At 41.8% G+C, this 13,658-nt stretch overlaps 2 protein-coding genes across 2 annotated transcripts; one reads left to right on the top strand and one right to left on the bottom strand.

The window, feature by feature from the left end:
* Window positions 1–30: 30 nt before the first annotated feature.
* Window positions 31–7,749, bottom strand: top3a (DNA topoisomerase III alpha). The gene is made up of 19 exons (XM_042704254.1): window positions 7,411–7,749; window positions 7,203–7,262; window positions 7,047–7,120; window positions 6,878–6,953; window positions 6,670–6,778; window positions 6,369–6,512; window positions 5,968–6,138; window positions 5,446–5,549; window positions 5,229–5,303; window positions 5,016–5,098; window positions 4,709–4,916; window positions 4,390–4,575; window positions 4,077–4,206; window positions 3,649–3,762; window positions 3,224–3,389; window positions 2,865–3,008; window positions 2,269–2,391; window positions 1,215–1,981; window positions 31–729 (listed from the first exon to the last, which is right to left on the bottom strand). The coding sequence occupies exons 1-19, from the start codon at window positions 7,597–7,599 to the stop codon at window positions 578–580; spliced, it is 3,075 nt and encodes a 1,024-aa protein (XP_042560188.1). The 5' UTR covers window positions 7,600–7,749; the 3' UTR covers window positions 31–577.
* A 285-nt stretch (window positions 7,750–8,034) lies between these two features.
* Window positions 8,035–13,648, top strand: smcr8a (Smith-Magenis syndrome chromosome region, candidate 8a). Its single transcript, XM_042704255.1, has 2 exons — window positions 8,035–10,917; window positions 11,120–13,648. Exons 1-2 carry the CDS (start codon window positions 8,672–8,674, stop codon window positions 11,571–11,573), a joined length of 2,700 nt encoding a protein of 899 aa, XP_042560189.1. The 5' UTR covers window positions 8,035–8,671; the 3' UTR covers window positions 11,574–13,648.
* The last annotated feature ends 10 nt before the right edge of the window (window positions 13,649–13,658 follow it).

Genomic DNA, 13,658 nt, shown 5'->3' with positions numbered 1-13,658 from the left:
CTATAATGATGTGACTCCACCTAATCGGACCGTTTGCAGTATATTATTGTTAGGACATACTATTTAGGGGTTGGCATTAACTTTAAGTTTCTGTGAAACAAGACGGCCTAAATGTTTTTTTTAATGCAAGTATATTTGCATTAATATAACTTCCTGAAACTACACAACATCGCCTCGACAGCTACACTTATTTTTCCCTTTTATTCAGTCCCTGTCCAAATGTAATCAATGTCCCAGTTCAAACATAGGCTTTTCAACATGTATAGGAACTTAATTGTGGATTTTGTGTTTCCTGGTGTCCACATCATTCATAAAGAAGCAGGGATATCATTGTGCCTACAGAAAATGTGCCAAAAAAACATCAAACACACTGACAAATTTATTTACATTTATTTACCAACTCAACTGATTTTTTTACTAAAAATACTGCTTGATAATTAAAAAAAAGAGTCAGAGTTTAATAACATAAGGATTCATAGGCACAGACTATAACCTTGATTTGAATTCAATATTCTGTCATCATTCATCATACTCTGCCATCATTTTTGATCATTTCTGAGGTTCCCCGCAGTCCTGTTTAATTGCCCTGTGGGCATGTTGTCCGTGTGTGTCCAGGCTGATGGCATATCCCACAAGTCCTTGGTCTCTTGGCTGCCGGAGCTTTTGTTGAGGAAGGTCCCGTCTTTCTCCCTCTTCTTTCTGTTTCTTCATTGTTGAAACCTCTTGAGACTGATAGAGAGATTGAGAAGAAGAAAAACAATACAATACATGCTGCAGTCAAATCATTTAGAAATGCAAAAACGTTCAGTATGATTTCATATTGATGTTTCTAACACATTGTAGAAGCAAACATTTTTCCACAAGAAATGCCAGAATTGTCATAAAGTAACAGAGAATTCTTTGAAATATATTTATATTTACAATCATATAATATTTATACAGCTGCGGAAAAAATTAAGAGACCACTTCAAAATTATCAGTTTCTCTGGTGTTACTATTTATTGGTAAGTGTTTGAGTAAAATTTAATTTTTTCTTGTATTCTTAAAACAAAAATGTAAATTTTACTCAAACACTTACCAATAAATAGTAAAACCAGAGAAACTGATCATTTTGAAGTGGTCTCTTAATTTTTTCCGCAGCTGTATGTATAAACAGTTCATAGGTCAGACAGATAAGTGTTTTTTATCAAGGGTTGAAAACATAAGCATCATACCTGGTGGGACGTTCTCGTCGGCCCACTGGAAGAACCCACACTGCTGCTCTCGCGGTTTCCCGCAGGTGTGAAACGTGCGCCCTTTATTGGGCCCATCCTTCATGACGCTTCTGGTGACAGCCGGTTCATTACAGTTACACATGGTCTCCCCTTCATTTCCACCAGCAGGCCCGCCGTTACCGAACCCTTGGTTTGTGTTACCAAACCCAAGGGATGGCCTGGGAGGTTGAGGGGTTTGTCGAGGAGGCTGGTTTCTCTCTGCGGTCTGCCCTGCCCCCTGGTCGTTCTGCTGGTCGGCCCACAAGAAGAAAGTACAGTTCCCAGTGTTGCACTTGTAGAACTGCCGACCCTGATTTGGACCTTCCTTGCGCACGGTAAGGAGAAGCGCATCCTGGCTGCAGTTGCACACCGTGGTGTTGTTGTGGGCAGCAGCAGGTGGCTGACTCGACCAGCCAGGTGCAGGAGGTGGAGCAGAGGGCCTGCCACTCTCAGATCGAGGCCTTGGGGCGGGTGGTCTACTGCTGTCAGCCCTGGGCCTCGCCGCTGGGTTTGCTCTGGTCTGACTCTGCTGGCGTGGGGCGGCGTTGTAACTGGATTGACTGCCTGGTCTTCCTCCTCCTCCTCCTCCTTCACCTCCACCTACCCCTGGCCTCAGGTACTTCAGATTCAGCACCTCTCTCAAAGTCTCATCACATCCACCGATGCAACCCACAAACTCTAAAGGCATCATGGGAGGTAGGCTTCCCCTCTTGAATTTCAACTTCAGCCTGCAAACACATATAACATATTGTTCTGTACAGTCTGATCAAATTCATAGACTCCATAGATTTTTATTGAATTATGACTGAAAATGAACTGCGATTTTATACAACTGATACATAACATCACAATTCATATTAATTCATAATTCAATTAATCATTTTGAACTGTACCCTACTTAATTTTGTTCTGTACACCTCTCTGAATAAGTCAGCTGAATGCATACAAGTAAACAGATATACAGTACATAAATAAATGTGAATATAAAGGTTTACACATAAATGTTAGCTCATACATGTGCACAGGATGAGGTTGGCATGTTGGACAAATACTGTCGTCTCGGCTGACCTCCAGCACAGACTCGGGGAACCACACAGCTGCCTTACAGGCCGGGTATCCCGTACACGACAGAAATTTCCTGCAAAAGGAAGTGATTGTGGGAGAGAGATAAATACATGCAGAATGTAAAGGGAAAACACAAAGGATCCCAATAGAGAATAGAGGGCAGTAACGTGACATTTCCAGGCTAATACAGCCTGTGCATATCAGAATACTCCTTTAGTCAAACAAAAAACCCTCGCAGAATCCAGTGTTGGGAAGCTGCTTTCGAAAGCTGAGCTTTGCATGCGACCAATTACTTCACACTGGAAGAAGTTGAATTACAGCCAAGTAGCCCTGGGGAGAAATCTTGCTTGGTTGACAAAAAAACTGCCAAAAAAACCTACTTAGAAAAGAGTTGGGGTATTGCACCAAGTAGGATTACCCAGTTAGCCAGGTAACCTAAAATTGCATTCAACAGCTTCTCTGAACAGTTGCTAATAAATAGCAATGATCAATTTGCACAGGCACTACACAAAGGTCAAGTTTTCACCCACTGAACTCTGGTCTTACATGGTGCTGTCCTTTTTCTGTCTCAAAACCATGTCTCGGTTACAGCTGGGGCACTTCCGCACTGGCATGGGAAACTCCATCGCCTGCTCCTGCTCTGTGTACTCCTGAGCCTGGCCTAGATAGTTGGACAGAGCCTCATCCAACCTGTCAGGACAAGGTAGTATATATATATAAGTCCTTATAGGCACACTGTGCATCCTATAATGCCTCTGGTAATAGCAAGAAGAAAAAAGAAAATCACTGACAGAAAAATGCACATCTTGAATTCACACACATTCATTATTTTAGATTAAATTTTTTTGAAAAAAAAAAAACATAATTATGGAGCCAAATAGATTATACATTGACAAATAACTCACTTCTTTGCCTTCCTTACAGACTCAATAAAGACAGCCTTGTATTTGGCCACATGGTGCGGCAGGACAGAGGCTTTATCCTTTCTCCCCTCAGAGACCAGTTTGAGGTCAGCTTCCAGCTCTGCTCTCAGGTCCGGCTTGGACATCTCATAGCCCATGGAGTTGTAACCTGCATGTTATGAATGAAATGCCATAAATCCGTTTACAAGGGAGGGGTAAAACACACTGACATAACAAAATGAGGTTACATGCTCTAATAAGAGGTATTTTGTAAAACAGTGTTTATCAAAGCTTTAAAACACTCTAATATTCAGTGTGACTATTTTCCATAGTATACAAAGCTGCAGAACTAACTACTATAGGGCTAGAAATAGTAATTCCTTATGTGTTTAAAAAAATAAACAATACACAGAAAATAAACTACTGACCCTCCACAAGGCCCATTCCAAGTTCTCCTGGGAGAAACCTCTGGTCTGCAGTCAGCCCAACGTACATTCGGCTCTTGATGGTCTCTATGTGGTCTGCATGTGTGGCATCGGTGCCTAGAAGATGAAGTCATTAACACCAAGGGTCTGTCACGTTATCCACACTTGGTCTGAATTTAAAGTCCGGAGTACTTTAGGTGCACATTTATGCACCTAGCATTTGTGTACACATACTCCATACCGTAAATGAACTAGAAAGCTGTGTTCTAGTTGTGCATTATCCACCCTTTGGCTAGAAGCTACTTAGGACACAAAATCCTATGCAAACAAATGGGAAGACTCTTGGATTCTTGAATTGACCCTCTACTTCACTACATCCAGAAACTGTCTGCATTCCATTTCCTTGTGATGTCAGAAGAGGCTGGTCATACCAATGCCATGTTTCTCCATGAGGGAAATAAGGTCAGCCTCCGTGAGCAGTTGTGGTGGGCTCGTCTGTCCGTCTACCATCTCTATGGCCGATGGCTGAAACTGAGACCCTCGTTCATAGACTGGGATTATCTAAGGCACAAACACACATACACACAGATGAATACAAACGTTGTGGTACAGGATTTCCATGAGCTCAGATGGCAGTCATTTATTTCAACTAACAATTCGTTTTTTTAGTTCACTTTATTTCTAACAGAATTAAAAAACGCTAGGGTCATAGACAGTCTCTCTGTTGACTGTGTGTTTATGTACCTTTGTATACCATTTATCATAGGGGTAAACATCCAGATAGTTCCTGGCAATGATCATAAGGCCACTTGCAGAGAATTTCTCTTCAGCTATGTCAATATCAACAATGGTTTCCTGTCCCTGGGCATCCTGGGAGCAACAAGCCAGGAAATGACGGACAATAAACTCGTACAGACGTTTTTCGTTGCCCTGTGGAAACAAAATAAAGGTGTTGCATAAAACAGAAAGTACAGTAAGACAAAGCTATCAAATTTGTGAGGATAAAACCAACACTGCCATTCATCGCCTACAGCAGCGATGATGTTTGATGCTGCATTGTCACCTGAAGGCCGCTTGTGTACTTGGTGGGGTGAATGGGGGGATGGGCTTGATCGGATTTGTTTCCGTTTCGTGGATTGGGCCCACTCCGGTCCAGGATGCCCTGTGCAAATCCCCCCCACTCATTATCCTGCGTCTGCTGCTCCACCAGGGAGGTCAAGTTGAGGTCTTTTGGGAAAATGTTGGTCTCAGTACGGGGATAGCTGATAAACCTGATGGGTGGGGAAAAAGCTTATTATTTATTATTATCCAGGACAAAATGGTTCATTGTAATCTTGCCCTTGGCTCTGTAAAACAAACAACAGACTTACCCTTGAGTGTAAAGTTTTTCTGCTATTTTCATGGTTTCTTTCGCACTGATCTTTAATTTGCGTGAAGCCAATTTCTCAAGTTCCTGAACAAATGCACATCAAAATCAAGCATGTATCTCCAAGAGGCTGTTCTTAAGTTATAGTTAATTTTTGAGCACTTACAACAGTGTCAAGAGGCTGTTCTAAAGTCATAGTTCATTTCTGAGCACTTACAACAGTGTCAAGAGGTTGTGGTCTCCATTTACTTTTGGGTTTACTTGTAACAGCAACCACCGTGGCTGTGGGTTCCTGGAACAAAAAAGAGAAAATGACACTCACCACGGTTGCCAAAACAATGTCATAATAATTGGAGTACATTCCAGTCACGCTATGTTTTCCTTTGGCTTTTTAGAAAACTAAAGTTATTCCATCAATATGTGGACAGACTAACCTCCATGCAAATCTGATAGAGCACAAGGCAGGCTGTATGGCTGAAGAGACGATGCCTTTTCCAACCGAATTCCACAGTTTCCTCCTCATTTGGTTCATGGACCACTGAAAAATATATAACCTTTCAGAGTAAGCGATGACCAAACAATGCATATAACCCCATATTTGGCTGTAAGAAAAGATGGAACTATCAGTCATTCCCAGAGAACAATTTATAATCCAAAGCAAGTTTCAAAGTGGAGTCACATGCATCTGTTTATGTAGTTACTCATACAAAACATTTTTTAAAACACAGATACAGAAAAGGAACATTTCTCCTTCAGCGGCAGTGTCTGGTCCCTGCCTGAACATAAACTGCTAATTAAATCGGTTTTCTTTCAGTCATGTCAACAAACATACTGCTAAAATAAATGAGCACATTGTATTCTCTCTTTGTTATAAGTGTCTGTTGGATGAAGGGCATACGCAAGACCATGCAAGGCATATGCAATTTACACCATGCATGTGGACAATGAAACTGTACCTTTGATCTTAAAGAAGGTCTCAGGAATGAATGCTTGGATGGATTTGAACCGCTCCACCACAAATCCCAGGGTAGGAAACTGGCAGCTTCCATAGCTGATGAGCTGATTGGCGAGAGATGCTGGGAAGATCTTCTGTAAACGTAGGGTCTGAAACCTTGTAAATGCCGCTCCTGGAAAAAAGATAATTAATTAATTTCACAGGATGTTTCAGATACTTAGATCCTTTGCAATCAAATAAATTGTATAAACTATACACATGCCTAAAATATTAACATTGTTAATATTAGAGATAACACATCTCTTAAATGACAGATATGTTTCAATGAGAACAATTATTAGCACAAAGGTGTGCTCTTCACTACTATTAAGCTTAACAACTTAACATACAAAAAAAAATTACCAATGCGCAAATCCAGCTCTTGTCTGACATCCACCGCATCACTGATGTTGTTATTTGGCTCTGTCAGTGTCTCACAAGCTCTCCTGATAGAGTTGGGTGTGATTTCAGAAAAACGGGCTCGAAACACTTGGATGTTTGGCTTGACTGTGAGAGAGTTGAGATAAAACATTAGACTTTGTATTGAAACCATTGTTTACACAAACACCACCACACACAACAGACAGTCAGTCAGACTACACTAGCTTAGAATTGAGGTCAGGCTTGCAGAACAAGCTTACATGGTACATGAAAAAACACTCACCTGCTTTGCAAACATCAATGACCTCAAAGCCAATGTTTTCTCCTTCTCTGTCACAATCTGTCCAGATGACAAGAGCCTGGCATTGTCGAATCTCTTTCTCTAGAGTCCTCTACATGTGAACACAATAGAGATCCATAAGAAAATACATTTGACACATTGCCTTTTGACATACGTGTTGTGTTTGTTTAAAATCTGAGTTGAGTTATACCTTTATTTGTACAAAGTTTTCAGGGCAATATTTTTCAACCTCTGCTTCAAATAACAGGACTGGATTACAACTGTGCCTGTAAGTTAATGTAGGAACAGTTTAATGTGGTTGTTGTTATCATTTCAACACTGTACCAAGTCACTAGCTGAAATACACTAAAACAGCTCACCATTTTTGAAAAGGAGTTTTGAATTCCAAACCAAGGAGATGTCCAGATACTGATGTCATCGTCACAGAGACATCCTGAAATTAACCAGTCAATCAGTCTCAGTTGAAACATGTTAAGTGACACAGAGGATGTTTGGTATTTAGAGGACAACCTTACCTGACCGAACAAGTTATACTCATACTCATATAACTTGTTGTACACAGATAATCCTTCTCTCTAAAAATTGATCAAGCACAAAAAGAGAAAATTGTTGCATGTTATGAACAAGGTAGAACATGATCAATAAACAGACAACGTTATATGAAGTCAACATGCCCTTCTTTGCCCTTATTATAGTGTCTATGACAGAGGGAGTATTACTTACCCTTCTTGCCCTTCCATTTGACATTATCTCAGCTATCCCCTTGGCTGCATCGTTCTTCTCAGCAACGCACAAAACTTTCTTAATCGGAGTTCGTCTTATCATGTTTTCTGACCCTTGCTGACAAAATCGTCTCTGTACTGACAGTCGTGTCACTTGAAGGAGTGATTTAGTGATAACATTGATGATCATACTTTACTTGCTGGCAGTGCAAGTAGTCACATTCTTAAAAGCAATTACAAGTATCTTAAAATCGCATGAAAACATGCCTTATGTGTATCAGAGAAAGCAATGTGGCTAGCTAGCTAAGTTACCTCTGTGTCCCAAAAGCTTCGGCAGTTAACACACTGACTGGCTACCACAAAAGGAAATAAAATCATGAGTTTCAAATACTTGACTTCACTTGATGCACTAGGAATTACAGACTGCAACTGTGAATTCAAGGTCGTCATATGACGTTTTTTTAAGTGCAATATCAGAGGGTAGCTCGCTAGCTAAGTGATCTGCTAACATAAACTTTACAAATTCGGCGCCTGTCAACAGATGTCGTAATTTCCTACCGTAAAGCTGTTAACGCGGCCGCAAAATTAACTCGTATATTTCTATTGTTGCTTCCTTTTTAGACGTAAAAATGTAATTAATGTGGGAAATGTGTAATTGTTTTTATGCTATTGTGAACACAGACGCGTCGATATTTCAGTAAAACGTAACATATTTCCATTTACTTCCTTGTTTAGACGCCGGACTAGTCACGTGAGAGTGAACCACTGCCCACTCGCTTTAAATATGGCTGATGTCGCTTGATGCTGGATTGATGTTGAGTTTGCATTATCACCACGGACTACATTTTCGGATAAGGTAGTTTTATTTTTCACGACTGGACGGCAAACATTATTGATGGGTTCATAATGTCTTCCATTCCTTGGATTTTTGAAAAGGTCAGAGTCATTGAAGCCAATTCTTAACACTAGCTGAATGTTACGTGTGGACAACCTTACTGACGTTAATTGCTCGTGTGACAGTATGTAGCTAGCTGGCTAGTTACTGAGTGAATACTTAAAAGACATGTCTTGGCATTCAAATGCAACGGACATGTCAGTATTTACGAATCCAATCTTAGCCCTTAGTCATCTATATCCTTATTTTAATTAATAATGCAACGTGACCGTCGCCCGACTGCTGTGTTGGTGTACACTATAGCATATACACCGAAGGAGCTGTAGACGTGCAATTCTCCTAATGTCGTTCCGCACACTGAGAAAACATGATCGGCTCACCAGACGTGGTGGCTTTTACCAAAGAAGATGACTTTGGAGAGCTCTTTCCGGATCCGTGCGTGCTCCCGGAGGAGTTTTCTGTGCCTTTGTTCACCCATGCTGCGAATCCGTGGACGAAGACCGCCTATGCTAAATTTTCCAAGGACTTCATCCTCATATCCGAGTTCTCTGAACAGGTTGGTCCACAACCTCTCCTCACCATTCCTGATGACTCAAAAGTATGTGGAACATTCGACCTCAATTATTTCTCACTGCGCATCATGTCCGTGGACTACCAAGCCTCATTTGTTGGGCACCCTCCTGGGTCCAGCTACCCAAAGCTCAATTTTGTGGAGGACTCTAAAGTGGTTCTGGGTGATTCAAAGGAGGGTGCCTTTGCCTATGTCCATCATCTGACCCTGTATGATCTGGAAGCACGAGGCTTTGTCAGGCCATTCTGCATAGCCTATATCTCCGCAGACGAGAGAAAGATTATGCAGCAGTTTCAGAAGCTCTCCTCTGAGTTTTCCAAAGCCTCAGAGTGTTTGAAAAGTGGGAACCGAAAAGCTTTTGCGAACGAGCTGCTGAAGAAACTGAAAGATCTGGAGTACACCCGGTCAGTGCTACACAAAGAGAGTGAGCTGCAGAAGATGAACAACGGCTGTTATTCCACACAGGCAATTGAGAAGGCAAATGAATTGGCAAATATGGAGAAGTCCATATATGAACACAAAGACCTGTTGAGGCAGATCACTTCCTACCCCAGCAGAAAGAGGAAAGACCCTGAATGTGTTGCGTATGAGCCAGAGAAACCCACCGACATGACCGATGTAAACCTTGCACTCTCCTCCACTCCTTCTGAACTTGAGGACAAGACAGTATCAGGGGACGAGGCCAACGATAGACTCTCCTACACTCCTCAGCTCATCAAGGCTAGATCTGCTAAATGTTTTGACAAGCGACTAAAAACGCTAGAGGAGCTTTGCGAAACAACTTTTTTCCAACATACCATGGAGCAACTGAAATTCATTGAAAGGTCTTTCAGAGGGGATCTGTGCTACATGTACACCAGCCAGATAGACAGGGCTCTCGTTAGGCGGCAGCAAATAACAAATTTTCTCTTTGAGGAGGAGGAGGACTGGCAAGAAGACGGACTCACGAAGCGGTTTGAAGCAGCTGGTCCCCCTGCAGTGAATCAACCACCCTCAGCGTCCGACATGTTGGCAGAACCGATGAGTCTGGAATCGTATTCGTCCTGCGTGGACACCATTCAAATAAAACCAGAGCCTGAATTTGTAGAGGGCCCCCCGGAGTCCAGCCCTTCTGATTTCACTCAGGAAACCTCTGAGGAAGCTGCTGACACAGAAACAAAAGGGAGCTTCAGTAGTGACCGAAGCATAGAGCCTGTAAGCCCAGGCAACCTACAGATGCAATATCAAGATACTGAAGTAGTGGGGATGAGCTCTAGCAGTGAAGAATGTACTACCCTAGCCGACAATGCATTTTTGGACCAGTGCGAAGCCGACCCTTCCAGTGCATTATATGAAACCCCCTCTGTTCAGACCGGGACAGACAGAGCTGTACATACATTTCCTTTATTGGAAAATGACTTGGACATGAATGCTACTGATGTGTACCAAACTGGGAGTGTTCAAGTGGACACAGCTTGCTGTATGGGGCAGGAGGGCTTCATCCATGAAGAGCCTTTGCCCAAGCCGCTCCGGGGCGGCTGTGGGGACATGGTGGTGAAACAGGAACCTCTGTCTTTGCTTCAGAGGGACCCTTCACTCCAGGGGGACTATGTTTTAGGTGAGCCTGCCTTGGAAAGCCCTTCCACAGCCCTGTCTCTCCCTGAGCTTAACTCGAACACGCTCTCTGAGGAGATGGCCAGGATTAATGTGGAGGACGCCTCTGACACTACCAGCTACATGAGCACCTCCACCAGTTCTGACAGGGCACCGTCACCATTCTGCCACGGGAACCCGGTCACCCTGAAACAGAAGAAGAGGGCAGGACAAAGTGCTCTGCGATTCATCCGGCAATACCCCTTTGCACAGCAAGCCATATTCTGCCTCCTGACCGGACGCACTCTCGTGGTGCTGGGAGCTGAGGAAGGCACGGTGAGAAAGCTGGTGAACGCTTTGTCTATTTTTGTGCCCAACCTTGGGAAATACGGAGAAACTGTACAGCCATGGCTCTCGACACCCTTTCAACTGACTGACCTACAAAGATGGAAGCTCATCGGCCTTCAGAGGTAGGCTATAAGGCTTAAATTATCAAAATGTTTAGAATAATCCTTATATTTCTTTAATTTCTTATGTTATGGTTGCACTGTTGTTAATAGGTCTCTAGGTAGGAAATATAAATAATGTTTGAGAACATGGATCACTGCTGTTCGTGATGTGATGTTTTTGCCATCTTGACCTCTGTAATTAAAGGCTTTGTCTCTGTTCTAGGATGGCCTCACCCACGGAGTCCAGCATTCTCCACTCTCTCATCCGCTACAGCCGCTACATAGGTATCCTTGACGCGGACAACAAAACGATGAGGTGCCCTCCGTACAAAGGCGCTCTACTCGGCCATATGGCAGACCACAGGACTCAGATCAAGAGGGGAAGCACTTACTTCCTCCACGTCCAGAGCATGCTGACCCAGCTCACCGCCAAGGCATTTCTTTTCACCTTCTGCCATCATTTTCACCTTCCCCTCAGCTCTGCTGAGGACGAAGAGTCCGTGGTGACGCACAGGACTAGCTTTTTGCATCATTTGGGCTACACTGAGGAAGAGAGCAAAATCGTGCACTTCCTCAGTGAGCTCATCAAACAGCATTACATTCAGGGGCCTTCCAAGGGAACCAGCCAATCAGTCTTACGTTTTAATTACACCACCAGCTATTTGTACAAAATCTAATTCTGAATGTGTCCTCTTGCTGGATTGAGATGCTTGTGTTTTTATCCCCCATCTGTTGAAATCGGGAGACCAAGCAATTGTCAACGTGATTTATTTCATCTGCGTCCCATTTTAAGATGGTTATCTTTACAGGCATTCCAGCAGAAATAAGGCTGCTTAAACCAGTCACTCACTGTTGCGATTTTGAGGATCTCTTCAATGTTGTCATAAGTGTGTTATTTGCAGACAGGTTGGTTCACACTAATGCTTTTAATGTGTTTGGCTTTCTGAGGGTTATGCAGTGAAGGCGATACAATTCTGTGCTTCAGATGCGACAGTTGATGTTTCACTGCACTCAGCGGGCGAAGTGACTGGCCCAGCATATTGCACTCACTTGTATTGAAAGCACAAGTGGATAAAGTCGTTTTTTTCACTCTGGATTAAGAGTGTAATCAGTGGAATTTACTTCTTGACTGACTGACATTGACTTCCTGTGCCAGTGAGAGGGACAAGGGTAATCTAATGGTATGATGATCTTGGCAAGCCTTTTAGAGAGGAAATGAAGTATGTTTTTGGAGTTAACCATGTTGACAACTGTCTGAATCAGCATAAGCTTTTGCCTTTTTCAACTACTCCTGACTGCTGTAATGAATATTTTATCTTGCTAAATTTAAAGGTTATGTTTTTTACAGCTTTTTCTTTTGAATGACCATTAAGTGAATTTATGCAGAGCAATGTTTTACAAATCACTATACTTAAGGGAGTGAAACTCCATTCATCAGCCTAAGATATTATTACAGTTGGCCTTAATTCTTCATACAGATAGACGGTATATGTCATCATCGGTATATGCAGATCCATTAATATTTTATTTTAAAAACAAATAGTTTTTACTACCCAAAAAATAACCCTTTAGTCATTATAGCTGTAGAATTTGCAAGCCTTTGAGTTTTCTTCCCTACATTATTTTATCCATCACGTCTCATTTTGAATCAGTACAAAACAATGCAGTACAACCAGATATGATGTTGAATCATAAGACACATTTACTGAGATTTACTGAGACACTGATCATTACGATCTCCATAGGTCTGTACAACCATTCCAAGGCACTGTGACATCACTTTCTGCTTTTTGATAGGATTGGATTAGTGACAAAAAGCAAAGGAGGCAGATAGACCCTCCTATCTCAGTGAACCTATCAGCCTCTCCTAAAGCCTGCTGGGGCTTTAAGCAAACAAAATAGGTTGAGTAACCAATTTGCCCTCTGTAACGTAATCAGGATACAAGGAACAGGAATGTTATGCATGAAGACAAAAACACATGAATATTGGATATCTGTTACACAAAATGTTGCATGTTTTGGGAAGTAACTTTTTAATGAAAGAAGTACATTCTCTGTACCTTACTGTTGTGAATATTCATCAAATCTAGCAACTGCTATTGAATTTGATATACACTGTTGTCCAAGAATTGTGTGTAAGTGATGTCGGCATGAGTACCCATATGGACTAATTGGTACATCATTATGCTGGATGTTTTGAGATGAAGATATTTCGTGAGGTATTCAATTTAGTTGTGGCCAGAATTCATGGCATTGTATGTAAATGTTTGCATTGGTAATGTTTCAACCATACCATGGCTGATTTCGTTTTTGGGTTTGTTTTGACATAAATATTACTGTGCTTGTATAATCCCAAATCAACTCAACAAATTTCACTAAGTGTTAAAAAGCAAGCATGTTTCTTATTGTTTTGCTGCCATTTGATCTTGACCTTTTCCCTTAAATCCTTCCATTCTTCATGCTGTTGCCTTGTATCCAAGTTGATGTTGGAAAATATTGTGACTTTGATTTGGAAATACTTGTGAAATGTGAGCCTTGTATTTGTCCAGTGCTGGTTAAATAGTTACTAATTTTGTCCCGGTCCACAGATGTCTATTCCACTGTGAAAGAATCAATACTATTTACCAACTTTTCATTAAAAACAACCCGATTTCCTGTGCTCAGGCAGTGATTTGTTAGGTATTGTCTGTTAATGCTGTTTATTCACAAAATGAAAACTTGCAATATAAAGATAATGAAAGTTATAACACAATTTAAAGTCA

This window comes from Clupea harengus, unplaced genomic scaffold (genome assembly GCF_900700415.2).
Source record: "Clupea harengus unplaced genomic scaffold, Ch_v2.0.2, whole genome shotgun sequence".
In the NCBI taxonomy this organism is placed as follows: Eukaryota; Metazoa; Chordata; class Actinopteri; order Clupeiformes; family Clupeidae; genus Clupea; species Clupea harengus.
This window is presented reverse-complemented; position numbering and strand designations above follow the sequence as displayed.